General features: G+C 52.8%; 1 protein-coding gene across 1 annotated transcript in view; it reads right to left on the bottom strand.

The window, feature by feature from the left end:
• The window catches only part of LOC135891953 (adhesion G protein-coupled receptor E2-like), a 46,977-nt gene extending 21,539 nt beyond the window's left edge, over positions 1 to 25,438 (bottom strand). The window contains 10 exon segments of the mRNA XM_065419638.1: positions 7,295 to 7,408; positions 8,381 to 8,555; positions 8,948 to 9,058; positions 9,475 to 9,524; positions 10,341 to 10,472; positions 16,202 to 16,357; positions 17,081 to 17,242; positions 18,495 to 18,554; positions 25,329 to 25,359; positions 25,361 to 25,438. Of these exon segments, the coding sequence (XP_065275710.1) occupies positions 7,295 to 7,408; positions 8,381 to 8,555; positions 8,948 to 9,058; positions 9,475 to 9,524; positions 10,341 to 10,472; positions 16,202 to 16,357; positions 17,081 to 17,242; positions 18,495 to 18,554; positions 25,329 to 25,359; positions 25,361 to 25,438 (1,069 nt within the window).
• Between the last annotated feature and the right edge of the window lie 2,293 nt (positions 25,439 to 27,731).

Genomic DNA, 27,731 nt, shown 5'->3' with positions numbered 1-27,731 from the left:
TGCAGTTCAGTGGACTGATAAGTGTCAAAAGGCCTTTAACCAGCTTAAGGCAACACTCATGTCTGACCCTGTGCTAAGGGCCCCAGACTTTGACAAACCGTTCCTAGTAACCACAGATGCGTCCGAGCGAGGCGTGGGAGCAGTTTTAATGCAGGAAGGACCGGATCAAGAATTCCATCCTGTCGTGTTTCTCAGCAAGAAACTGTCTGAGAGGGAAAGCCACTGGTCAATCAGCGAAAAGGAATGCTACGCCATTGTGTACGCGCTGGAAAAGCTACGCCCATATGTTTGGGGACGGCGGTTCCAACTACAAACAGACCATGCTGCGCTACAGTGGCTTCATACCGCCAAGGGAAATAACAAAAAACTTCTTCGGTGGACTTTAGCTCTCCAAGATTTTGATTTTGAAATACAACACATTTCGGGAGCTTCTAACAAAGTGGCTGATGCACTCTCCCGGGAAAGTTTCCCAGAGTTAACTGGTTAACAATTGTTCTTGAAATAAAACATATTGTTAGTTTTTATATAATCAGTAGTATGTCTAAAGGTACATGTGTTTTATTAACTCTGTTTTCTCCTAAAGCTCCAGGAAGAAATCACAGCCAGTGTGGAACCGGACGTCCAACACTATCTGTGATTTGGGGGGCGTGTCATAACTATAAAGAGAAGGGTGACAGCTCTCCTGTGTACAGTGCTATGGAATCCCTCCTAGCCAGAGACTCCAAATCCTTTTACCTGTAAAGGGTTAAGAAGCTCGGGTAACCTGGCTGACACCTGACCCCAAGGACCAATAAGGGGACAAGATACTTTCAAATCTTGGGGGGGGAAAGGCTTTTGTGTGTGTCCTTTGTTTAAGGGGTTGTTCGCTCTTGGGACTGAGAGGGACCAGACATCAATCCAGGTTCTCCCCATCTTTCTAAACAAGTCTCTCTTATTTCAAAATTGTAAGTAAAAGCCAGGCAAGGCGTCTTAGATTTACTTTGTTTTCTCAACTTGTAAATGTACCTTTTACTAAAGTGCTTATCTTGTTTGCTATACTTTGAACCTAAGACAGAGGGGATTCCTCTGAGCTCTTTAAGTTTGATTACCCTGTAAAGTTATTTTCCATACTGATTTTGCAGAGATGATTTTTACCTTTTGCTTTAATTAAAAGCCTTCTTTTTAAAAACCTGATTGATTTCTCCTTGTTTTAAGATCCAAAGGGGGTTTGGATCTGTATTCACCAGGAGTTGGTGAAAGGAAGGAGGGGGGAAGGGTCAATCTCTCCTTGTTTAAGATCCAAGCAGTTTGGATCTGTATTCACCAGGGAATTGGTGAAAGGTTTCTCAAGGCTTCCCAGGGAGGGAATCCATCGAGAATGGTGGCAGCGGGACCAGAGCTAAGCTGGTAGATAAGCTTAGCAGTTTTCATGCAGGCCCCTACATTTGTACCCTAAAGTTCAAAGTAGGGATACAGCCTTGACATGGGGTGTCTAAGACAAGGTTATGGTTTACTGGTTATGATTAGGCTGTCTATATGTGTGTATCAATTTTGTAGTTGAAGTTATGAATACTGGCTCTATACTGTCTGTATTTCAAACTTATGCTATGTTGCTGGGTGACATCCCAGACAAACTGGTGTTAGCTCTGCCTAGCCTGCTTGATGGCCCATTAAGGACCATCAGCTATACAATGGACCCATTGAGAGAAGGCAAATATGCCTTGAGACTCAGCAAAGTATGCAGGAACCTGCCCATGTGACTCCAGACTCCATGTTGCTGTAATTTTCCACAGTAAGGACAAAGAGGTGTTCTGACACCTGGAAAAGACTATATAAGGCTGATGCCTCATCTCCATCTTGTCTTCAATCCTGCTTCACACCTCTGGAGGAACTTTGCTACAAGCTGAAGCTTTGAACAAAGGACTGAGGACCCATCCCAGCGGGGGATGTATTCCAGAGACTTGATTGGAACCTGCAGTTTAGTCTATCGCTGCTGCAAGCCTGAACCAAGACTTTTGCCATTACTGTATGTAATTGATTCCATTTAACCAATTCTAACTCTCATCTCTATCTTTTTCCTTTTATGAATAAACCTTTAGATTTTAGATTCTAAAGGATTGGCAACAGCGTGATTTGTGGGTAAGATCTGATTTGTATATTGACCTGGGTCTGGGGCTTGGTCCTTTGGGATCAGGAGAACCTTTTTCTTTTACTGGGGTCTTGGTTTTCACAACCATTCGTCCCCATAACGAGTGGCACTGGTGGTAATACTGGGAAACTGGAGTGTCTAAGGAGATTGCTTGTGAGACTTGCGGTTAGCCAGTGGGGTGAGACCGAAGTCCTCTTAGTCTGGCTGGTTTGGTTTGCCTTAGAGGTGGAAAAAACCCCAGCCTTGGGCTGTAACTGCCCTGTTTGAGCAATTTGTCCTGAGTTGGCACTCTCAGTTGGGTTCTGCCAGAACCGCATTGTCACAGTGGCGTAGTCGTGCTTGGATCCACAGAACCAGGTCAATTAAGCTTTGGGTCAGAACCCCACGCTATCCAAATTTGAATTTTGGGATTGAGAGTTTGGTTGGTTAAAGAACAGTTGCAATGGGTGAGCAAAGAGCATATGAGGGCCTTGACAAAAAAGCCCTGAAAGATTTGTGTTCAGAAAAGGGGATAAGCTTTAGAAAGAAAGCTACAAACCAAGAACTGAGAGAGCTGTTAATGGCCAGTGATCAGAGGGCAGGAGATGCCACAGAAGCTGCAGAAGCAATTGGAATGCAAAAGGCAGCAAGTAAACTGCAACTTGAGCATGAACAAAGACTGGCAGAAATTCGATGGCAGGAACTAGAAGCTGAGGCAAAAGTGGAAAGATTTCAGCTCCAAGTCCAAAAAGCAAGGGACGAAAAGCAGAAATTGTATCCTCTTGAAAGTCCAGTTTATAACAATGTTGGTATGTTGTATAACTCGGAGCAGTTGTCTGGGTGTAACCAAATGTACCCCAGCGCTGCCACCTTTTATGTAAATGCTTTTACTGTGTGTTCAGTAGAGGGTGGCTCCATAACTTGTGCCAATGCTCTATATGGGAGTGGTAGTGAAAAATTCACAGAGAATGTAAAAGTCAATGGGAAAAGCTGTTTGGGGCAAATTATGGCTTCTAACATCACTCTTGTTAAAGCAGATCTTGTCAAAGAGGAAGATTATTTACCAAATCAGAGTGTGAATGTTGTAGTCCTCTATGAGTTTACTGTAAGCGTGCCTTTAGCCAGAATCCACCTTGAATGGAATGGGGCTCAGCATGAGGTTATAGCTGGCGTAAGGAAGTTATTGCCTAAAGATCTTTTGATTGGGGAAAATGTTAAAGCTTTGTTCAGTCCAGGTAGTCAGTCACAGGACAGGAATGATCTTAAACCTCTGTCTATTGTGGGCAATGATTTGCCTGGGGAGGGTTGCTCCAAAGGTTTGTCTGAGAAGAGCGATTTGTCTGTAAATGAAGTTTTTGAATGTCGGTCTAGTGTCTCAGAAGTGAATCTGAAGTTAAATCAAGAGCAGCAAAATCTTATTGGGCAGGAAAATGTTTCTCTGGAGCAGATTAAAGTGGATGGTCAGGTGGAAGCCCTAACTGAGGAAGGAAAGGGTGGATTTTTGATGGGTGATGCATTGGTGGCTAGTACAGCTTGTAAAAGTGAACCTGAAAAGGGTATATCTGTTGGGAGTGGCAAGGTGCCTGGTAAGGAAGCTGCCCCACTCTCCCAGTCTTTGTCTGTAATCAGCCCTGTGTGCTGGGACAAAGGAGAGGAAGGCAGGAAAAGTTTGGAGGAGCCAAGGCAGCCTTGTGAGCTGATGGCTTTGTCTAGTCAGCAGTTTGGGAAGGCAGGGATAGTGGAAGATGAATGTCCCTATACCTTACCTGTTTCCTGTGTGGAGAATACTGATAGTGAAGGCAATGTGCCTGTATCTGTCAGGGGTATTGACTTGCCTATGGAGGAAGCTACCTCAGTCTCCAAGCAGTTGTCTGTGAACAGCCCTGTGTGCTGGGACAAGGGAAATGAAATCCCGAGCTGTGTGTCTGGTAAAAAAGGTGTCTCCAGCTCTTCTTTGTCTGTGGAGCAGACAGAAGGTGCCTTTCAGCCTGTGATGGTTGAGAATAGTGCAGTTGTCTCAGAGTTGGTTCTGAATTCAACTAAAGCCCAGGAAGGGAATGGTCCTAAGTCTGTATCTGCTGGGGAGAATGGCACTGTAACTAAGTTGCATCCAGTTAGTGTCTTAGCAAAATCCCAGAGACCAGACAATTCTGGTGCTTATATTTTGCCTATTGCTAGTGTGTGGTTGGTAAAGGATGTAGCAACTCTGTCTGATCAGGGTAATATCCTAGCCAGGGCACAAGGAGAGCATGAAGGTGATTCGGTTGTGTTACCTACTGATGGTGTGGAAACTTGTAGCAAGAAGGAAAAGATTCCTGAACTTGTGTGTGGCAAAGGGAAGGGAAATGTTTCTAACCTTTTATCTAGGAAGTCTATGGGTTGGCCTGAAAGGGGATTGTGTAGAAATCTGTCTGATGGGCCAAAGGTGATCCTGAATGTAAGTAAGACCCAGAAAAAGTCTGTTGTTGCTCAGGGAAGTGTTCCTTTAGAGCAAGCCCTAGGTGAAGAGGGTAAGGGCAAAATTTCTGTGAGGGGTGATTTGCTGCTTAGAAAAGCTCCTGGGGAAAGGAATCCTCATGGTAATCTGTGCAAGCAGTTCACTGCAACTGAAGGGTGTAAGAGTGACAAGGAAGTTTCAGTTCCTAACAGCCAGAAATTTTCTGTTGTGAATGGATCCCCTGACTTTCCTTTCGAAAGATCCAGTGTGGGTAGCTTTGAGAAAGTCTCAGGTGGAGTAAGAGCTGTTAAGAAAGTTGAGGAGCCCTATAACCAAGTGGCGGTGTGTGGCCAGCTTGTTGGGAAGACAATGGTGTTGGGACAGGACTGTCTCCATGCTAATTCGTTAAGTGAGCAGTCTGTGCTTCAGGGTCTGAGGACAGATTTGGTTACTGGTGTTTCAAAGCAGAACAGTTTTATGGCCGAATGCTTGAGGATGCAGGGGAGAGCAAGCACACTCTCACCCTCAGACTCTTTGGATTTGTGTGGTATCTCTTTAAGACAGAGTCCAGCCTTGGAAATGATAGCAGTTAAGGATATGAAAACTGGTGGACTGGCTCCTGTCTGTGGTAATGCAAATTACTTGCCTGGCTGGGAGAGGAAGAACTTGCTAATAGCTGTTAGCACAGAGAGCCCACCCCATCAGCCAGTGAATTCTGTTAAGCAAGAGAAATCAGGGTTTGATCCTGCAGGACAAGGAGGAAGGAGAAAACTGAATTTTGCAAAGGGAAGCAACAGGTTAACCCTAAAATGCCCAAATTCCAATGGTATTGAGCCAAAGCTGTGGCATGACAACCATGATTGCAGATGGACACTTGCAATGAATTTGTTGTTAATGCTAATGGTGATTTTGTAACTAATGTGTTGCTAGTACCAAGAACTGTAAGAATGTACAATGTTCCTAATCTGTTGGAAAATCCCTTGAACATGTTAAAAGGAATACATGAGAACACACGTTATGTTAAAAGGCCTTGTTATACTGGTGTTTCACAGGTAATGCCTGTAAACAGTCTTGGAACTTTTCACAGGGGAAAAGACATTCCAGACCTGATGTGCTGTATAAAAAGGGAAACCGAGGCACACTACCATATTGCTTTCACGGCTAAATGCCAAGATTCATGTACTATGAACATCATTAATATCTACATTGATTTAATGTTAATTGGGTTCCAAACATTTGCCAGAACTTGTATGGATAAAGTAGCTGTTTTCTTTAGTTCTTGGCAAGATCACATGAGACATACAGGAACCATGCTGCAAGAGCAGATCCAATCCACTATTGTTCTAACTAAGTTTTACCTTGAGTTTGTAAAGAGGTTCAATCATGTTGTTGAACATAATTTTGATAAACCATTTCTGTTATACTCTAATATGGCTTCTAACCCCAATACTAGCTGTAGTGAGACAAACCCAAGGATGGGGAGCTCTTGGGATGCAGTCAGTGATGTTTGTGTCATCCCTTCCTGCATCAATTTTGCGTTGGGGGTGTGACGTTATTGATATAATCTGGGACCATATAGATCATTGTTGCAACCAAGGTCCTGTAGTGGCACCCAAATCTTGTATAAAGGGGGTCAAATGGGGTGTCTAAGACAAGGTTATGGTTTACTGGTTATGATTAGGCTGTCTATATGTGTGTATCAATTTTGTAGTTGAAGTTATGAATACTGGCTCTATACTGTCTGTATTTCAAACTTATGCTATGTTGCTGGGTGACATCCCAGACAAACTGGTGTTAGCTCTGCCTAGCCTGCTTGATGGCCCATTAAGGACCATCAGCTATACAATGGACCCATTGAGAGAAGGCAAATATGCCTTGAGACTCAGCAAAGTATGCAGGAACCTGCCCATGTGACTCCAGACTCCATGTTGCTGTAATTTTCCACAGTAAGGACAAAGAGGTGTTCTGACACCTGGAAAAGACTATATAAGGCTGATGCCTCATCTCCATCTTGTCTTCAATCCTGCTTCACACCTCTGGAGGAACTTTGCTACAAGCTGAAGCTTTGAACAAAGGACTGAGGACCCATCCCAGCGGGGGATGTATTCCAGAGACTTGATTGGAACCTGCAGTTTAGTCTATCGCTGCTGCAAGCCTGAACCAAGACTTTTGCCATTACTGTATGTAATTGATTCCATTTAACCAATTCTAACTCTCATCTCTATCTTTTTCCTTTTATGAATAAACCTTTAGATTTTAGATTCTAAAGGATTGGCAACAGCGTGATTTGTGGGTAAGATCTGATTTGTATATTGACCTGGGTCTGGGGCTTGGTCCTTTGGGATCAGGAGAACCTTTTTCTTTTACTGGGGTCTTGGTTTTCACAACCATTCGTCCCCATAACGAGTGGCACTGGTGGTAATACTGGGAAACTGGAGTGTCTAAGGAGATTGCTTGTGAGACTTGCGGTTAGCCAGTGGGGTGAGACCGAAGTCCTCTTAGTCTGGCTGGTTTGGTTTGCCTTAGAGGTGGAAAAAACCCCAGCCTTGGGCTGTAACTGCCCTGTTTGAGCAATTTGTCCTGAGTTGGCACTCTCAGTTGGGTCCCGCCAGAACCGCATTGTCACACCTGGCCACGCCCCATCCCCCTACACACCCCAGCCTGGCACCAAGGGGTGCTGTGCTGCTGCCCCCAATGCCCTGGCCGTGCCCATCGCTATACCCACCCCAGCACAGGGGATGACCACATACCTTCTTTCTGCCCTGGGGCTCCGGCCCACTTTAATTCCATCTGCGTCTTGCTCTGCTGCAGCGTCACGGTCTCCTGGCTCTGGTTCCCGGCCTGCCTGACCACCAGCCCCAGCTCTGCAACCACAATACCAGCCAGGGCTCACAATAGAGAACATGGGGAGGAAGCCTGTAGCTAGGCAAGGTGCTTTCCTGGCTGTGGGGGGAGCTCCCAGCTACTCCAGTCCCGGCCTCTCCCAGCAGGGGGCGCTATGGGGAGCCGGGTGGGAGCACTGGCTGTGGGGGGTGTCACAGAGTCCCCGGGCGATGCTCTGGAACTGCTCCCCACAAAGCCAGTCAGGACTTTGGGGAGCCTCCTCTCCCATAGAGCAGACTGTCTTCAGGGCAAGAAGCTCACACGGCTTCACCTCCTGGGTCTGCCCTTGGAGCATTCAGCATTTGCCCCTCCGTGCGCTTCCCACAGCGAGTCCGCCCAGGCGGGGTCCTGGGGAAGCCAGAAGTCCTGTACGCACCCCCACTTCGCAGTCAGACGTGACTCTTAGCCAGCCAGTAAAACAGAGGTTTATTAGATGACAGGAACACGGTCTAAAACAGAGCTTGTAGGTCCAGAGAACCGGATCCCTCAGCCGAGTCCATTCTGGGGTCCCGCGAGCCAGACACCCACATCTGCCCTCACTCCCCATCCCCAGCCAGCTCCCAACTGAAACCCCCTCCAGCCCCTCCTCCTCTGCTTTGTTCCTTTCCCGGGCCAGGAGGTCACCTGTCCTCTTTGTTCTCCCACACCTTTAGCATCCCCTTGCAGGGGGGAAGGGCCTGGCCATTAGTTGCAAGGCGACAGAGGGTCAGTCAGAAACTGAGGCACCCACACAGTATTCAGAGGAAACATTAAGAACAGTCCCACTTTGTCACAGGGGGGAGTTCCCATCTCCCAGCAGGGGGCGCTGTGGGGAGCAGGGCGGAAGCACCGTCTGTGGGGGGGGGAGCTCCTGTCTCCCAGCAGGGGTCACTGTGGGGAGTGGGACGGGAGCATAGGCTGCGGGTGATAAAAGCCCAACTGGAAATACTGGGACTGCGTGGGCAGGCGCTGACCTGTGCCGTTGGGGGATGCGATGCTGATCGTGCTGTCAGGCAGGGTCAGGGCCAGCGTTCTCAGCAGCTTCTCCACTATGGCCATCAGCTCCGTCGCGATCCGGTGTCTCCGCTCCACGCTCTCGCTCTGCTGCCCGACCAGATTTATCTGCTTCTCCAGAATGTCCAAGAAACCCTGGCCAAGCAAACGTGGGGGGTGTTGGTGTCCCAGTGCCTGAGCCTCTTCCGCGCCCCCCATTCCCAGATTGCTAGTCCTCCACTGTCTTCCCACAATCCCCCTGAAAGGAAAGACAAGTTCTCCTGCAATTGACATCATTGCCTGGAAGGTCAGACTAGATGATCACAATGGTCTCGTCTAGCCTAGGAGCCTAGGAGAGCAGCTTCTTGGGCACAGAGCCCCCTGGAGAGGCAGGCATGGGAATTTTTGGGCAGTGCTGCTGTTTATTTCTCTCCTGTTCCAGGCACTGCATCCTGATAGATCACCCTGGGACTAGATCTGAGTAGGAGCAGCGATTCCTCCCCCTAATGGGAACCAACCCAGCAAGGCCCCGAATTTTGGCTTGGCACCTGCAGCTGCCCCATCACAGACTCAGCGCTCTGAGCCTTCATCTGCTTCAGCTCCTCCAGCGCCGCCTTGCAGAGACGTCCCACCTGTGCCGGGAAGCTGCCCAGGAGGTTCTGCAAAACAAGGCCCAGGCCTGGCTCAGGAAAAGAGATCACAGAATCGCAGCCCACCTCCCCCCGTCCCGAGAGGATCCCTCGGCTCAGAAGCCAGGCGCCAGAGGGAGCGCGGGCAATGCCCCGTCTGGCCCCTAGGGGGTGCACGGCGTTTGCAAGGGATGGGGGGAAGGCGGTTGCAAGCTGAAGCGTGTTGCAGCAGCCTGATGCTGCTGATCCTGGAGGGTGAGAATCACCCCGGGGGCAAAGGCCGTGGCTGGACTGCAGGGGCTCCAGGGACTGGCCACTGGCTCTTTGCACAGGGGCAAGTTTGGCCCCAGAATCCTCGTTGGGCGAGATCAGTGAAAAGCAACGTGGCACTAAAGGGGAATCGGGGTCTATCCCCTCCCCCACCCCAGGGTGTGTGCCCCACTAACCTTGGCTTCGGCAGAGTTGTCATCATCCAGCAGGGGGGGGCAGGTGAGCTCTGGGGATGGAAAGGGAGGAGGAGTGAGAGATGGGTGGGGGAAATGTGGGGTCTGGCTGGGTAGGTGCATGCACACCAGAGCCAGGCATACAGAGCAGGACTCCCTCCCTCCAGCAGGGGGAGCAGTGACCCCCCCCCCCCACACACACTCAGCCCCACACATGTGCCCAGCCCCTTGTCCCCATCCTCTGCCCACAAGCTGGTCTCTGTGAAAGGAACCCTCCCCCCTCCCCGTCCTAGGGGGACTGAGCCACAGTGGGGTGGGGTGGGGGCTGTGGAATCATCCCAGCCGTATCTCCCCTCAACCCTCTCCCCCAGCTGTGCGTGGTTCTGGTGTGTGTTGGTGGGGGAGTGAATCCAGCAGGGAGCTCCGGGCTGGCCCCACAGTGGCCTCTAGGCACAGACTGCGCCCCCTGCTGCCATCTTCCCAGGGCAGAGACTCCAGCCGTGCAGCAGGAATACAGGCACTGCTGCAGGGGGAGAGACGCCCGGCCCCTGGCATCCCTGGAGTGACCCCGGCTCCACTCCCAGAGCCAGACATGGGCACGCTGGTGGCTGTGGCTCTGAGACAACCAGAAACACCCCAGTGGATGGACAGGCTGGGCTGGGAGGAGGTGAGGGCCTGGAGGCTGAGCTCCCGCGAGCCAGGGCTGAGACCCAGAAAGATCCCGTCCATGGGGGGCAGGGGGACTGGCGCACCGTCCCAGACCAGTTCCCAGCTCGCTGCCCCCTCGGGCAAGACCTCTGCCTGTGTAACCTCAGGCCCTGCCCAGCCCCCCCAGGTGCCCCCTCCATGCCCCCAGTGGCAGGACCCACCTTTGCACAGGGTGGTGCTCCCATTGAAGCGGATGTAGCCGGCCCGGCACTCACACTGGTAGCTCCCATTGGTGTTGGTGCACGTGGCGTTGGGGCCGCAGATATCTGGGGTCTTCTTGCACTCGTCGATGTCTGAGAGGGGAAAGCGGGGGGGGGGGGGGTGTCACACACAGCACAGCTGAGGGCGCACGGGGGGCGAATGACCATGGAGGTACCCCCCACCGATTGCAGGGGGTGTGGTCTGTCGGTCAGTCTGTCTGCTCCATCTAACCCCCCCCCATTCTATTCTTTCTTCCCTGCTACGTGCAGGGCCCCAATCCCTGCGGAGCAACCCCTCCCCCACCCACCAGATCGGAGGGGCCCAACCTTTTCCAGACCAGGACCCTGCAATCCCCTCCCTGCACCAGCCCTGACAGAGCGGGGTTAAGGCGGGGGCCCGATCAGCCAGTTAAGCTGCAAAGGGGAAGTGACTTAGGCTGCGTGCTGGGCGCTAGCTAGAAGGAAGCTCGCCTGGGAGGGGACAGTTGGGGCTTCTATACAGCCCGAGGGCTGGGCCCAGTGGTGGGGGCCTGAGTCAAGAGGGGCTAGGAAGTCCCGAGGGGGGCTAGGAGCCCCGGAGGAAGGGTTTTGCTAGCAGGGATAGGAGAGGGGGGTCTGACTTTGAAAGGCTCCCGCAGAATGGGGATCACAGTGTGACCTGGCTGGACGCCAGAGACACGGGGAAGCCAAGAATTCGGGAGCTATGATCATAGAATATCAGGGTTGGAAGGGACCTCAGGAGGTTCTAGTCCAACCCCCTGCTCAAAGCAGGACCAATCCCCAACTAAATCATCCCAGCCAGGGCTTTGTCAAGCCTGACCTTAAAAACCTCTAAGGAAGGAGATTCCACCACCTCCCTAGGTAACCCATTCCAGTGCTTCACCACCCTCCTAGTGAAATAGTGTTTCCTAATATCCAACCTAAAACTCCCCCACTGCAACTTGAGACCATTACTCCTTGTTCTGTCATCAGGTACCACTGAGAACAGTCTAGATCCATCCTCTTTGGAACCCCCTTTCAGGTAGTTGAAAGCAGCTATCAAATCCCCCCTCATTCTTCTCTTCTGCAGACTAAACAATCCCAGTTCCCTCAGCCTCTCCTCATAAATCATGTGCTCCAGCCCCCTAATCATTTTTGTTGCAATCCACTGGACTCTTTCCAATTTTCCCACATCCTTCTTGTAGTGTGGGGCTCAACACTGGACTCAAAACTCCAGATGAGGCCTCACCAATGTCGAATAGAGGGGAATGATCACGTCCCTCGATCTGCTGGCAATGCATCTACTTATACAGCCCAAAATGCCGTTAGTCTTCTTGGCAACAAGGGCACACTGTTGACTCATATCCAGCTTTTCGTCCACTGTGACCTCTAGGTCCTTTTCTGCAGAACTGCTGCCTAGTCACTCGGTCCGTAGTCTGTAGCAGTGCATGGGATTCTTCCGTCCTAAGTGCAGAACTCTGCACTTGTCCTTGTTGAACCTCATGAGATTTCTTTTGGCCCAATCCTCTAATTTGTTTAGGTCCCTCTGTATCCTATCCCTACCTTCCAGCGTATCTACCACTCCTCCCAGTTTAGTGTCATCCGCAAACTTGCTGAGAGTGCAGTCCATGATATCCTCCAGATCATTAATGAATGGAAGGGAAGAAAGGGGGTGCTGAACTGGAGCTGGTTGCCAGAAGGGGGCGCCATGCTCAGAGTTACAGACCCCAGCCCGATGGGTCCCCTCCCTGTTCTGGATACACCCAGCACTACCCCTCCCATGGAGCACTAGGAGAAGGGTGGGTGGGCTGCGCCCAGGAGAGTGCAGGGGAATTGGGAGCTGTCCCTTTAAACTAGTTTCTTTGCTCTCTGGTTGCGCTCACGGGGGTCGATGGCAGAAGCCCGCAGACCCCCGACATGCGGCCAGGCCCTGCACGGCTGGTAAACGGGTTGTTTGGAATCCAGCTGGATCCAGGGGATCCCCCTATTCCTAACACTGTGCAGTGAGCAGCGGCCTGACAACGTCCATTCCCGGACCCTGCTGTGACCCCCAGGCCCAGGGCCCCGCGGGGCGAATCCATCGAGCCCAGAGACAGATGACACTCACTGCCGATCCGGCCTATGGAAGCCAAAGCTGGAAGAAACGCGCCCAGCCTGACCCCCAGCATAGCCCGAGCCGGAGTCGCCACCCAGCGGGTCACCAATCCGGCCCCAAACGGAGGGGACTTTACTGCCCTCGCTGGACCCTGGGGCCTTTCACCGCTGTGGAGAGTCTGATCTGACAGACGGGCCCCGCCCTGCCCGGGCACAGAGAGCCCTGCCGTGATCTAGCCAAACGCTGGAGGGCCGTGCACCCGCCAGGCTGCCAAGGTCCAGCTGCCGGGCAAAGGGGGATACACAGAGGATGTCGGGGCTCCATAGTGCAGCAGGGTCACTCACCCCGTGCAGGGAGTGGGGTTTTCTACCTAGGGACCAGGCTTGTACGTGCAGAGACGCACTCATTCCGGACAGCTAAGCTCTCCCTGATATTTATCCATAACGCTTCTGCCTCTCACAGAAATCCTTGTGGCTAAAATCCCCCTCACCTGGATATCAGCAAACAAGTCAATCAGTGGGGAGAGTCAAGAGCGCTCACGGATCCTTCCCTTGGGCTGTGCTCCAGCAGCTCTTTCTCAGACTCCCCTTCTCTCTCTTTCCAGTGACAGCGTTTTGCTATTTCCCGCTACACTTCTTCCCCTCGGTCGTTATTTGCATAAAGACAGCACCTAGAGCGCTGCACACACACACTGCCATAAAGAGCTTCTGGTCTAAATGGGCAAGAGGTGGGAGAGAAAACTGTGGCAGGCAATTGCCCAAGGACACCCAGCAGTAACAGAGCTGGGAATAGAACCCAAGTCTTTTGAGTCCCAGTCTCATACCGACCCACTAGACCTGTCTCTTTCAGCTTGTTTCTTCCATAGAAGGCCAAGAATGTGTCTCCCCTCCCTCACCATGCAGCTTTTACCCTCTGCTCCCCCTCACTGAGAGGAGCTTTGTGTCTCCTGGCTCACGGCTGGGAGTGCATCAAGGCTGGAAAAAATGGGGTTCCAGAAATTAATGGGCTTGTTGAGCCCAAGCTGGATTAAAGGTTGTCCGACACCGAGTCCTTGGCTCTGTCTCAGCCCAGTTTGCTTTGCAAAGACCTGACCTTCCCCCACCTCAAAGCTCTGCTACGAAAGAGCATCTTGGGCTCTGATTGCAGGTTTGGGGGGGATGTTGCAGCTTCTAATGACATCCCCAAGGCCCTACGCTCGTGCCGCGGTGGAATTAAGCAGCATGGCAAGAGAAATGGCGACCTTCAGTCCCCGGGCTCAGTTTCCAGTTTGTAAGACAGGCTGGGAGTCAGAACAGACACTTTGCCCGGGTGTGGCGCAGAGAAAGAGCGAGACCTCAGGGCAACCTGGTTAGTTTCACCCTCCAGGCATGCGGGTTAGTTTCAGAGATCCTGGGTCAGTTCAGTGGCTGTGCATGAACACCATCGCCAACGCCAAGCAATCAATAAAAGCCCCAAACCGTGAGCCAGGCTGCAAAAAAGGTCACAAGATTGGTTTAAAAATCACGAGATTTTTAAAAAAAGTCCATTTCAGGGTTCATTTTGTTTGACTCTGGTTTGGGAGCTGTCAGTCACCCCACCGTAATGTTTCACAGTTTTTCCTCTGCCATGTGGGCCAGGTCCTAATTTTGATTTTAGCCAAGAGCAGAATCACGTGACTCTGGGAGGTGGGGCTTTAAGGAAACGCCAGGGGTTAGCAACACTGCAAACAAGCCAGAAACATCATGCCTTTGTCACGACTCTTTCCAGCTCCCGTTGTACCTGTGCAGATCTTAGATGGATCCTTTCGACTCTTCCCAAATCCCCAACTGCATCTACACATGTAACTCCCTGGCATGTTGATGCAGTTCCCGTGGGGCTCACAGATTGTGGTGTTTTGCTGGCACTCGTCAATGTCTGCAAGGAGAGAGAAAGCGCTAGGTCAGGCTGATCTAGGAGCTGTACCTTGGGCACTGGGGTGACGCTGCTGGGGGATAATCCAGGCGTCCGAAATGCACCGTGCTCTGGGGAACGGGGCTGGTTAGAGCCAGGAGTTCAGTTTCTGGGTCAGTGACCGGGAGCAAGTTGGCTATTGTCCAGAATGAGCCGCTCCAGCTGGGAAGGGAAAAGCAGCCCTGCCAGGACACGCGCCTGCTGCTTGCTAAAGCTACCAAGTGGATCTGGCGATGCCCAGTGCCGCAATATCAGTGCAGATGGCAATGCCTGAATGAGCCGTCCGCCCCTGGCAGGGACAAATGGGGAGCTGCTTTGGAGGAAGGGGATAGAGAATAACATGAGGGCTAGTCTAATGCCTGGATATCAGTCAATGGGGTGACCTCCTCTGCAACCCATGAGCTGCCCAGGGCTCCCCCTTGCACATAGGACAGCGCAGAACCAGAGAGGTTCAGAGACAGGCAATGAGAATGATCAGGGGTCTGGAAAAACCCTCTATGGAGAGAGATTGAAAAGACTGGGACTGGCACCTTAGAGTGAATGTAAGAGGGGACGTGTTAAGAGCCTATAAATGACTGACGGGGGTAGAGAAGGGAGAAGGTTCTCCCCACCTCATAACACGAGAGCAAGGGCCAGTCAGGGAAGTGAGAAGAGGGGAAATTTGATACTGAGCCAAGGAAAGGCTGTTTCACGCAATGTGCGATTAGCCTGTGGAACTCCCCACCACAGGAGTCACTGAGGCCAAGAATTTAGCAAGATTCCAGGAGCGAATGGACATTCCTACGGATGATGAGAACAGCCAGAGTGATCATAGTTAAAGGGCACAAACATTTGGGAAGAGAGAAAACCTCCTGCTGTGGGGCTTCAGCCCAGCTGAGTATTAGAGACCAGGAAGTGAGGGCAGATTATCCCCCGGCTGCCACTGCTGGGCTCTTCCACCATCCTCTGCAGCATCTGGCTTTGGCCCGTTGGAGCCGGGATACCAGGCTAGATGGGCCACAGCTCTGATCCCGTCTGTACTGTACAAGTGCCAGCGTTACTTGTGTCTCAGCCTGGCCCACGCCACAGTTTTGCCTCTTCAGAGGCTGAGTGCTCCCGGGGCAGACTGACCCCTGTAAGAACCGACCGGCTGCATCCTGCCAAGTGCTGCCTCCTCCGCCCCTCGACCCTGCGACACTCGCGAGTTCTCCTGAAAGCACCAAAGCGTCTCCGCGTTTCCAGAACCTGCTTTATTCCGGAAACGACGTACAATCGGGTTCCGCACCCAAAGGCTTCCAAGAGTCCATGCGGGATGGGAACGGAGCTTCCAGGACCGAGGCTGGGGTGCCCAGCACTGCAGCTATTCCCTGCCTCCCAGGACCCACGGGGGAGTATCGGGATGTGTCTGGGACACACTGTGCTGTGGCTATTCCCTGCCCACCAGCGCCGATAGGGGGCAGAGCGCACTGTGCTATTTCCATGGCCCAGACACGAGGCCCCTTCCCAGCTCAGGGGGGCACTAGCAGCCCAAATGCTGCGAGCTGGGGCCACCGAGGGTCCCCTCCCCTCTCCCCAGCACATCTCTGCAGCACAAGGAGTTTGCTCCGTGGGTCTGTTGCTAACCCCGAAGGTTTATTCCCTGTCCAAGCGCCGGGCACAGGGGTGAGCCCGGCCCCAGGCTCTGCGGGAGCAGGCGAGGGTCACGTCTCATCACAGCCTCGCTGACAGCCTCGGGCCACTGCCAAAGCCGGCAGCAGCCCCGGTGCAGCGCCAGGCCTGGAAGGAGCATTTGTGTGTGCGAGGGGGGGTCTCAGCAGGTGGGGGTCAGGGGAGAGCTCACCCTGGCAGGTGTTCTCACTCGCGTTTATGAACTTGGCTTTCCCAGAGCTGGGCTCGTAGCCAGGGATGCAGGTGCAGTAGTAACTCCCAGCCACGTTGTTGCACTTAGTGTTGCGTCCACAGTCTGCCGGGCTCGGCTCCAGACACTCTTCAATATCTGTAACACAAGAGGGGACGCTCTGTACAGTCCTGGCAGGGAGACGTTCCCCGTATCACCCCCCACCCCCCAACCCCACACACTGAGCTGGGTGACGGGACCCAGGCGACCGGGGCTCTGAGCGGTTAGTAATTAAGGCCCTGAGTCTCAGTTACCCAATGTCGGAAACAGCCCCCCGAGCCTCCTGTCCCAGGTACGGGGGCTTCGGCCCCACAAACACCCAGATCCCCCATATGAGGGGGGTGTGGGGAGACGTCCCTCCGGGGCTCCAGGCTCCTGTGTGTTGGAGGGGATGACAAGCTGCCCCTTCTCTGCCCCCTCACTCCTTGGATCCCTGCGTGGCGGGGGGGGGGGGGGGGCGGGGAGTATAGCCAGGGCTGCCCCATTCTGCTCCTGTGGGGCCCCTCTGCCCCTGGACACACGGGGGCTGATTAGGGCCCAGGCTGGGATTCAGACGGGTCAGTGTGATGGGCCCCCCCACCCTGTGCCCAATCCACAGAGCCCAACACTCCTGGCTCCTGCTGCAGCTGCTCCTGCTGCTCACACTGGAGGCCCCAGTTTGAGCCCCAGGAGAGCGGCTCTCCCCCGTGCTGCTGCCCCCCCTCATTCCCCAGCCGGGCTGAGCACCCCCAACAGGCCCCGGAGTCAGTGGAGTTGGCTGCTCCGGCCCTTAATGCCCTGCTCTGTCCCAGCCCCCCCAGGACAACGTGGGAGCCCCGTTACCGTCACAGATCTCCGTTGGGTCGGTGAAGAGGATGGGGTGATTTTCTCTTGGCCAGTATCCATCCAGGCAGGTGCAGTGGGTGTTGTTCACACACTTGGCGTTTGCTGGGCACAGCATATGGCTGTTGCAGTCCTCAGTGGTACCTGCAGGGGCGGGAACAGCTGGGCAGGATCAGCCAGTGCAGAGCGGCTCCCCCCCCCCCCACACACAGTGGGATCGACTCCTTTCACACGCCCCATTCACTGATTTTCGTCCCTGGGCGCCTGGCAAACAGCTCCGACGCCATCCACCGCCTGGCAACAAGCTGCCCTCGGCTGCACAGGGGCCTTGGCTCCCCGGGGAGCCCCCGGCACAGACAGGCAGAGCCGCCGGAGCCGGGCGTCGGTGCAAGTGAAACGTTTTCGCTCTCACCCAATTTTTCTCCCTTTTGTTGCCGTCGTCGTTACTCTCATTAGCGTCAATGTCAAACCCAAACCTCGCTTCGAACTGGAAAATGGGAATTGTTCATTTTAAAAATTATTTCATCTCCCGCCCCCCCCCCCCCCCCCGCAATTTTTTCCCAAGTAAATTGAAACATTCCTCTGAACCGAATCGGCATTTTCTGGCAAAAAACGGTTCCTTGGGAAATTCCTGCCCGGCTCTGCTCTGGATTGACTGAGAGCGGAAACGGGCATGAGGCTAGTTTGGATCCTGAGCTGCCTCCCATGACCCAGACTGTGACCTGCCTACGGGGGCTCCTGGATCCTTTAGCTGCCCGGTGTCTGGGGCTCCGCTGGGATCCGTCCCTCTGGCCAGCGTGAGGGGAAGGATCCCAGCGCAGCTTAGCCGGCTGCAGGGCTTGGGATGGGAGCAGACGGAGCAGGTGGGAGCAGCACTGGGGACCCCAGTGGGTCAGTGGGAATTCGCAGCAGAGCTGGGCTCGGGGCACAGAGTCCTGATCCCAAATACCTCCCCACCCCCGCCCCACCCTGGCACGTGGGTCCCAGGTTTCAGTTCAGCCCGATTTTAGGGGAGGGGGGGCACCTACAAATGCCACTTCTAACGTCTGAGCCATCAGGGGTTTGATTCAGGCTGGTCAATAACACGGCCCTTGGCTACAAAGGGGATCTGCCCCTCACTCCAGCCCCCAGTGTAGAGCCCTGGGCCCCAGTGTCTATTCTCTGCTGGCCACAGGGCTGGGAAGGGAAGGGGAGGGCTATGCAGGGCGCCTTCTCCTCTCCCCTGCACGCACTCACCGTGCTTTATAAACCCACCCCAAGACGCCCACCCCAAGGGGCTGCTCCCGGCTCGCCAGACCCCTGACTCTGCTCTCCTCCCACAAGGGAAAGGGACCGGGGGGGGGGGGGGCGGAGGCCGGAGACCCCGGGCAGCCGGGAGCGCTGGGGAAGGTTAGCCAGGAGGAGTCAGCCTTACCTTGTACACCATGATTCTGGGCCACGGTGCCCCACAGGCACAGGGCGATGCAGAGCCCTGAAAGACAGAGACAGGGTAAGGCACCATGGGCAGATGATAACCGCCACTCAGCTGCACACACCCCCAGCCGCCCCCGTCCTGCCAATCCTGGGCCAATGGCCAGTCAGTGCCCTGATGATTCATAGATTCATAGATTCTAGGACTGGAAGGGACCTCGAGAGGTCATCGAGTCCAGTCCCTGCCCTCATGGCAGGACCAAATACTGTCTAGACCATCCCTGACAGACATTTATCTAACCTACTCTTAAATATCTCCAGAGATGGAGATTCCACAACCTCCCTAGGCAATTTATTCCAGTCTATAACCACCCTGACAGTTAGGAACTTTTTCCTAATGTCCAACCTAAACCTCCCTTGCTGCAGTTTAAGCCCATTGCTTATTGTTCTATCCTTAGAGGCTAAGGTGAACAAGTTTTCTCCCTCCTCCTTATGACACCCTTTTAGATACCTGAAAACTGCTATCATTTCCCCTCTCAGTCTTCTCTTTTCCAAACTAAACAAACCCAATTCTTTCAGCCTTCCTTCATAGGTCATGTTCTCAAGACCTTTAATCATTCTTGTTGCTCTTCTCTGGACCCTCTCCAATTTCTCCACATCTTTCTTGAAATGCGGTGCCCAGAACTGGACACAATACTCCAGTTGAGGCCTAACCAGCGCAGAGTAGAGCAGAAGAATGACTTCTCATGTCTTGCTCACAACACACCTGTTAATGCATCCCAGAATCATGTTTGCTTTTTGTGCAACAGCATCACACTGTTGACTCATATTTAGCTTGTGGTCCACTATAACCCCTAGATCCCTTTCTGCCATACTCCTTCCTAGACAGTCTCTTCCCATTCTGTATGTGTGAAACTGATTGTTCCTTCCTAAGTGGAGCACTTTGCATTTGTCTTTGTTAAACTTCATCCTGTTTACCTCAGACCATTTCTCCAATTTGTCCAGATCATTTTGAATTATGACCCTGTCCTCCAAAGCAGTTGCAATCCCTCCCAGTTTGGTATCATCTGCAAACTTAATAAGCGTACTTTGTATGCCAATATCTAAGTCGTTGATGAAGATATTGAACAGAGCCGGTCCCAAAACAGACCCCTGCGGAACCCCACTTGTTATACCTTTCCAGCAGGATTGGGAACCATTAATAACAACTCTCTGAGTACGGTTATCCAACCAGTTATGCACCCACCTTATAGTAGCCCCATCTAAATTATATTTGCCTAGTTTATCGATAAGAATATCATGCGAGACCGTATCCAATGCCTTACTAAAGTCTAGGTATACCACATCCACCGCTTCTCCCTTAGCCACAAGACTCATTATCCTATCAAAGAAAGCTATCAGATTGGTCTGACATGATTTGTTCTTTACAAATCCATGCTGGCTATTCCCTATCACCTTACCACCTTCCAAGTGTTTGCAGATGATTTCCTTAATTACTTGCTCCATTATCTTCCCTGGTTCAGAAGTTAAACTAACTGGTCTGTAGTTTCCTCTATTAGCTCCTTGAGTATTCTAGGATGCATTTCATCAGGCCCTGGTGATTTGCAGGGATCTAACTTTTCTAAGTGATTTTTAACTTGTTCTTTTTTTATTTTATTTTCTAAACCTACCCCCTTCCCATTAGCATTCACTATGTTAGGCATTCCTTCAGACTTTTCAGTGAAGACCGAAACAAAGAAGTCATTAAGCATCTCTGCCATTTCCAAGTTTCCTGTTACTGTTTCTCCCTCCTCACTGAGCAGTGGGCCTACCCTGTCCTTGGTCTTCCTCTTGCTTCTAATGTATTGATAAAAAGTCTTCTTGTTGCCCTTTATTCCTGTAGCTAGTTTGAGCTCATTTTGTGCCTTTGCCTTTCTAATCTTGCCCCTGCATTCCCGTGTTGTTTGCCTATATTCATCCTTTGTAATCTGTCCTAGTTTCCATTTTTTATATGACTCCTTTTTATTTTTTCGATCATGCAAGATCTCGTGGTTAAGGCAAGCTGGTCTTTTGCCACATTTTCTGTCTTTCCTACCCAGCAGAATAGCTTGCTTTTGGGCCCTTAATAGTGTCCCTTTGAAAAACTGCCAACTCTCCTCAGTTGCTTTTCCCCTCAATCTTGATTCCCATGGGACCTTCCCTATCAGATCTCTGAGCTTGCCAAAATCCGCCTTCCTGAAATCCATTGTCTCTATTTTGCTGTACTCCCTTCTACCCTTCCTTAGAATTGCGAACTCTATGATTTCATGATCACTTTCACCCAAGCTGCCTTCTACTTTCAAATTCTCAACGAGTGCCTCCCTATTTGTTTAAATCAAATCTAGAACAGCTTCCCCCCTTCCAATGGTGGAATTAAAAATGCAGAAACCTGGTGCTCTGGGAAATCAGCCCCAGCTGGGATCCCTGTTAATATTTTTAACTGATTCCAGTTGGGAACTGGACTTTTTGGCCAGGGCAACCGGGTCTTTTATTGTGTGTATTAGCATCAAAGACCAGGAGCCCCCATTGTCAGGGCCAGATTTATACTTAGGGTGCCCCTAGGCACAGGGGCTCCATGGTCCCCCCCCCCCCCCCCCCGGCTTGGAGTTCCCAGGGGCTCCGCCCCCTGGAGGCGGCCAGGTGCTGCAGGGTACCCCTGCTGCCCGGAAGCTCTTAACTGCCACGGGTGGCGGGGGAAGCCCACCACTTTTAACTTTTAGGTGCCCTGCTGCCCAGCAGCCCCTCCGCCCACTGCCCAGGACCCCCCACCCCCTCTGCCCAGAGCTGCCCCATGAACTCCCCCAGAGACCCACTCTCCCAAGCCCTGCAGCCCGCACTCACTGGCCCCCCTGGGAGGTGACGCTGTCTGCTGGGCGGAGCAAGGAGCGCTCTAGCAGCAGGGGTGTGTGGGGCTGTCTCCCCCTCAGCTGGCCCTGCCCCCTGCTGGGACCTGGGAGGAGCAAAATTTGAATTTTTAGGCATCCCATAAAATGCCGACGTCCCTAGGCACTTGCCTCCTGTGCCTAATCAGAAATCCGGCCTTGCCCATTGTGCCGGGAGGCGCCCAGAGTCCACCAAACTCAGGGCCCCCATTGTGCCAGGGGCTGCCCAGAGCCGACTGAGATCAGGGCCACATCACGCTCGGTGCTGCACAGACACACAGTGAGCCAGTCTGTGACCCAAAAGGCTCATGGCAATAGGCAAAGGGAGGAGCATTCTCTCCACTTTACAGATGGGGAAACTGAGGCACAGTGAGGGGTAATGACTTACCCAAGGTCACCCAGTGCGTCCATGCAATGGACAAACCCACTTGGAAAGGGGGAGCACCGAGGGGGGATGGGGCGAAAAGACAACACAGGCTGCTGTTGATCTGCTTTTCACTCAGCTATCGCCCCAGATCTGCCCCCTCCTGCTGGTGTTTATTTATAGCCTGTTGCTCTGAGTCATTAACCACACGCCGATGTGAAGAACCAGATGATAAAGGACCCGTGGGCCGGCCTGAGGTGATGTGCAAAGGGGAAGCACAGCGGGCTGTGGAACCCCATTGTGCTTTCCTAGGAAGGGAGCTAAAAAGGGGGCGTGGCTTTGAAATTCAGCTCCGGTCGATCTTCCCCGGGGAGACTCCATGGAGGACGAGGGAGCTGGGGAGGAGACGGCATCACAGTTCCCCTTGGAGCGAAGGCCGAGCCATTAATTCAGAGATTCTCAGGCCAAGAAGGGAGCAGGCTGATCCGGCCTCTCACTCTGTACAGGGCAGAGAATGACCCAGGGATTCCTGCATCCAGCCCATAGCTGGGGATGGAGCTAGCGCAGAGCTTGAGAGAGGACAGCCCGTCTGTTCGACTCCACGTGATGGAAATGGCTGTTGTGTGTTCACACTGTCAGCTGCCTGCGCAATAGCGTGTTCACACTTGCGGCACTTGCAGCGGTATTCAGAGCGCTGCATTCTTGGCACCTATCCCACAGAGCACCTCTTTCTCTTCTGTCGCTAAGAGTTGTGGGAAAGCAGAGAGGGTCTGGGGGAATCCTGGGTCCTGCCCCAGTACCCTGTTATGCATTGCTTTGCATCCCAGCAATGCCTGTGCTTCTGTCTGCATTTGGTGCCATCTTTCAATGGTTTGTGTATCGCGTGTCCTGCCTCTTCCGGCTGCAGGAATGGATCCCGAACTGTTGACCAGTATGCTGCTCACTCTGACCAACACGTCACGAGTGGCAGTGGAGTTATTCCTTAAACTACAAAGGCAAGAGGACTGCGACATTGATCTCGCCACACATAGTAGCTACGATACGAGATTGCTTCTGGCATTCACGGAGGTGCTGACCACAGTGGAACGCTGCTTTTGGGCTCAGGAAACAAGCACTGAGTGGTGGGATCACATCGTGATGGACGTGGCTGCAGAACTTTTGGATGAGGAAAGCCTCATTCATGGGACTGTCTGATGAACTCGCCCTGTCCTGCGGCGCAAGGACACGAGAATGAGAGCTGCCCTGCCGTTGGAGAAGCGCGTCGCGATTGCACTGTGGAAGCTACTGCTACCGATCGGTTGCTAACCAGTTCGGAGTGGGAAAGTCAAGCATTAGACTCGTGTTGATGGAAGTCTGCAGGGCCATTAATCCCATCCGGCTCCGAAAGACCGTGACTCTGGGAAACGTGCGTGACATTGTGGATGGCTTTGCACAAATGGGCTTCCCTATCTAGCCACTGAGTACATTAATCGCAAGGGGTATTTCTCAATGGTTCTCCAAGCGCTTGTGCATCACTGTGGACGTTTCACGGACATTAAAGCAGACTGGTCTGGAAAGGTGCATGACACACACATCTTTTGGAACAGTGGCCTGTTCAGGAAGCTGCAAGCAGGGACTTTCTTCCCGGACCAGAAGATCAGCGTAGGGGAAGTTGAAATGCCCATTGTGATCCTGGGAGACCCAGCCTACCCCTTAAAGCCGTGGCTTATGAAGCCATACACGGGGTAACTTGACAGCAGCAAGGAGCGGTTGAACAACAGGCTGAGCAAGTGCAGAATGATGGTTGAGTGTGCTTTTGGCCATTTAAAGCCCGCTGGTGCTGTCTCTATGGGAAGCTGGACCTGGCCGATGACAATATTCCTATGCTTATAGCCACATGCTGTATGGTCCATAATATTTGTGAAGGGAAGGGTGAAAGTTTCACTCAGGGCTGGATCACAGAGGCTCAGCGCCTGGAGGCTGAGTTTGAAGAGCCAGAGACCAGGGCTATTAGAGGGGCAGCGCAGGGCCATAAGGATCAGGGATGCCTTGAGGCAGCAATTTAAAGCAGAAAGCCACTAAGATGTGGTGCTTATCTGGGGAGTGCAGTGCTTGTAATGCTAGGAGGTGATTGGTGCAGATGATGCAATATGTGGGTTTAACATAATTGTATGTTGCTTTGCAGGGCTCTTTTTGCTTTCAATAAATAAATAAATAAATTGCTTTCAAACCAGCACAATTATTTTATTTAAAAACAACAACCTGAGGAGAGAGTCAAACAAACAAAAAAAACATCAGCAGTGGGGGGGATGGGGGAAGGGAAGGTCCCAGGAGAAGGAGGGGTCCTGGGATGGCTAAAGATATTTGCATGTCCAGGGATCATATCCAACCTTCTCCTTTGGAGTACAATGCAGCGGGTGCTGTACTTCAGCAGGGCCACACTGCAGAGGGATGGGTGTTGAGTGCGGTGGGTAGTGGGAGTCCGCAGTGCTGGACTGTGAGGGGGAAGGAGTGGAAAGCCGCAGTACACACTGGAGCCAGGAGGTTGATAACAGTGTGTTGACGGTGTCTGGGGGGCGCATGGGAAAGAGTTTTGCGACACCGGCTGCAGGGGAGGGCGGGCGTGGTGCTGCTCAGTTTGCAGAGCTAGTATCACCTGGAGCGTGTTTGCTTGGCGCTCCGTAACCTCTAAGAGCCGCTCCGTGGCTTCATTCTGGCGCGCCGCGTTCTCCTTCGGTCCCTCTTCTCGCGCTCCGCCACTCCTGCAATTCCTGTCTCTCGGTGGCAGAGTGCATCATAACATCACACAGAAAATCCTCCTTAGTTGTTCTTGGCCACCTTCTAATTCTGCACAGCCGTTCAGCCGCCGATAGCAAAGCGGGAGGCTGGGCTCCCAAGGTCATTTCTGTGAAGTTTAAACACAACGTTTTACAGAAGCAGGATTGTTTGCAACACAGAGAGCACTGATTCAGTGCTTTAAACACAGCCAGTACTCACACACCTGGCACTAACTGGCTGACCCCAGGCAAGCACACATGAGCCACAAGACCCCCAAAATGGTGACTAGCCACAGGGGCAGGGTAAATCACTCTTCTCGGACCCTGCTGTACACTGGGCACGTGGCTCTTGGGGAGAGCCAGCACGGGGGCGGGGGGCTGATAATCAATCCTGTCCCCACACTTTCCACAGGATGTGATCATTATGGAAGATATCTCGCTGCTGAGGGTCAGCAGGGAATCAAGGGAGGGTCTTCTCCAACACTCCGGCTTCCACCCTGGTCCATATGCAGCTCGCCTGTGTGCAATAATGGTCCCCCATCCCTCCCGTGATGGCACAGTGGTGCGGGAAAGTTACCGTTAATGGGGCAAGAAACAAAGCAGCTCTGCCGAGAAACCTGCAGCAGTGGATTGCCCAGTATCTCCATGAGAGTTTCCTGGAGATCTCTGAGGGAGATTCCCGTGAAGTGAGGGAGTCAATCAACAGCCTGTTCCGCCGCTCAAACTAGGCATGCAGTGGGAGATAAGCCTGTTTCTGCAACCCTCCTTCCCCCAACAACTCACTTCAGCGATTCCCAAAATCAAATCCACTTACCAGGGGCCTCCTCTCCTGTTTGCGCTTCGCCAACATCCGACAGCTGTGACTGGCTAGCCTCCTCCGGGGTAGAAAAGAGCTCCTGGCTGCATGTATCTCTGACCCATGAGTCATCCTCTGCCTCTGGGTCCCCCTCACCCTCCACGTCCTCATCCAAGATTTCCTCCTCCTCCTGGCTCGGTTCACTTTTGACTGGCACGCGAGCCACCGAAGTATCCACAGTGGTATTTGCAGTGGAGGTGGGGTCACCGCCGAGTGTCGCGTCCAGCTCTTTGTAGAACCAGCAGCTCGTGGGCATAGCACCGGAGCAGCGTTTGCTTCCTGCACCTTGTGGTCGGCATTCTACAGCTCCTTCACTTCGACCCTGCACTTCAATGTGTCCCGGTCATGGCCCCTTTCTGTCGTGCATCGTGAAATCTGTCCGTAGGTATCATAATTCCTACGGATGGAGCGCAGCTGGGACTGGACAGCCTCCTCTCCCCAAATGCTGATGAGGTCCAGCAGCTCGGCATTGCTCCAAGCGGGAGATCACCTGGTGCATGGAGCAGGCATGGCCACCTGGAAAGATGCGCTGAGACCACTGCACGCGTCACCGAGCAAACAGGAAGGGGACTTTCAAAATTCCAAAGGAATTTACGGGGTGGGGATGACGGTTGGTCACCTGAGGGCAGGGCAGTAGAGTTCAAACCGCTGACCAGAGAGGCGAGAACAGGCATTGTGGGACATCTCCTGGAGGCCAATCGCAGGGCTGTAATGGACCAGGGTGTCTACACTGGCACCGTCGCACTGTACCCCCGGCACAGAAAGCTGTACGTCTCTCGGTGGGGTGGTCTTTCACAGTGCTACAACTGCGCAGTTTCTGCGCACTAAGTGGCTTGGCAGTGTGTAACCTCGGGAGTTACAGCTCAGAAAGCTGCTTTATTGCGCAGAAACTTGCCAGTGTAGACGGGGCCTAAGATGTTTCCAGCAGCGATCCTGGGCAGGGATTCAGTGAAGAATGAAACCTGATTAACTCACTTCCCTGCCTTCAATAGGATTTACATATGGCGGGAATCCTTCGTTTCCTAGTTTGATCCTCACCCCTAGTAGTGGAAAAATACTAGCAGTCCAGTACCAGGTGACATGATCACATGACCCGGCAGTGTCAAAGCAGCATCCCAGGAAGCTTCTCAGGAAGGTGGGAGATTAGCATCTTCAAAGTTCTATTGTCCGTCTTAAATGGCCCATCCAGGCTGATTGCCTACGGTCTGGGGGATGTGCCCCAGGTGTAAACCCTCTAGTAACTGTTACATAGTCAATATTCCTCACTTCAGATACAGAATTGATACATACATACAAATAGGATAATCATATTCAGTAAATCATAACCTTTCCAATGATCCCTCGCATGACCCGTCATGCATAGAACACATCAGTTATGCCAGATTCATATCATAGCAATATCCTATGAAGAATATGGGGCGTAGAGTCACATCTGGGTTTTCCCTTCGGTTTGGTAAACCATATGGTCAACTGCTCGACCACACTTTGGTTCGTTATGCAGTATGCCCAAGAGACCAAATAACCAATATCGGTCTGGTTTATTGCTAAAAGTCAGTAATAGCTAAGGCTGGGTGTCTGTCACGGAGGTCATGGAAGTCACGGATTCTGTAACTTTCTGTGACCTCCATGAGTTCTGCAGCAGCTGGTGTGGCTGGCCCTGGGCGACCCCTGCTGGGGCAGTCTTGGAACACCACACACTCCCAGCTCCCCAGCAGCAGTAGTAGTTTGGGTTTGGGAGGGGGCTCAGGGTTGGGGCAGGGGGTTGGTGTGCAGGGTGGTGCTTACCTGGGGGGCGGGGGGCTCCATGGAAGCAGCCAGCATGTCCCTGCAGCTCCTAGGCAGGGGGGCCAGCGGACTCTGTGCGCTGCTCTGCCTGCAGGCACCGACCCCGCAGCTCTTATTGGCTGCGGTTCCCAGCCAATGGGAGCTTTGGAGCTGGTGCTCATGGCAGAGGCAGCGCGTGGAGCTCCCCTGGCCTACCCTCCCCCTTGGAGCTGAAGGGACAGCTTCGGCCAGCCCTGCCAGCCCTCCCCCCAGTACCAGAAGGGTTCCTGGGCCATGTACCACCATGTCCCCCCCCCCCCCCCCCAGCACCTGCGACAGCCCTCCCAGGCTGCCCCACCTAGACCCGTGGTGTGCCCCGGGCCACCTCCCTCCAGCACCCGCAGTGCCCCTGGGCCACCCCCAAGAGCACTCGCAGACCCCCAGCCCAAGTTTTAGTTAGGGGTATATAGTGCAAGTCATAGACAGCTCATGGGCCGTGAATTTTTGTGTACTGCCCTTGACCTGTCCATGACTTTTACTAAAAATACCTGTGACTAAGCCTTAGTAATAGCATATTACAGGAACAGAAGTCCAATACAAC

Source organism: Emys orbicularis, chromosome 19 (assembly GCF_028017835.1).
Source record: "Emys orbicularis isolate rEmyOrb1 chromosome 19, rEmyOrb1.hap1, whole genome shotgun sequence".
Lineage (NCBI taxonomy): Eukaryota > Metazoa > Chordata > Testudines > Emydidae > Emys > Emys orbicularis.
Note: the sequence above shows the minus strand (reverse complement) of the source record. Positions and strands in the feature narration are given on the sequence as shown.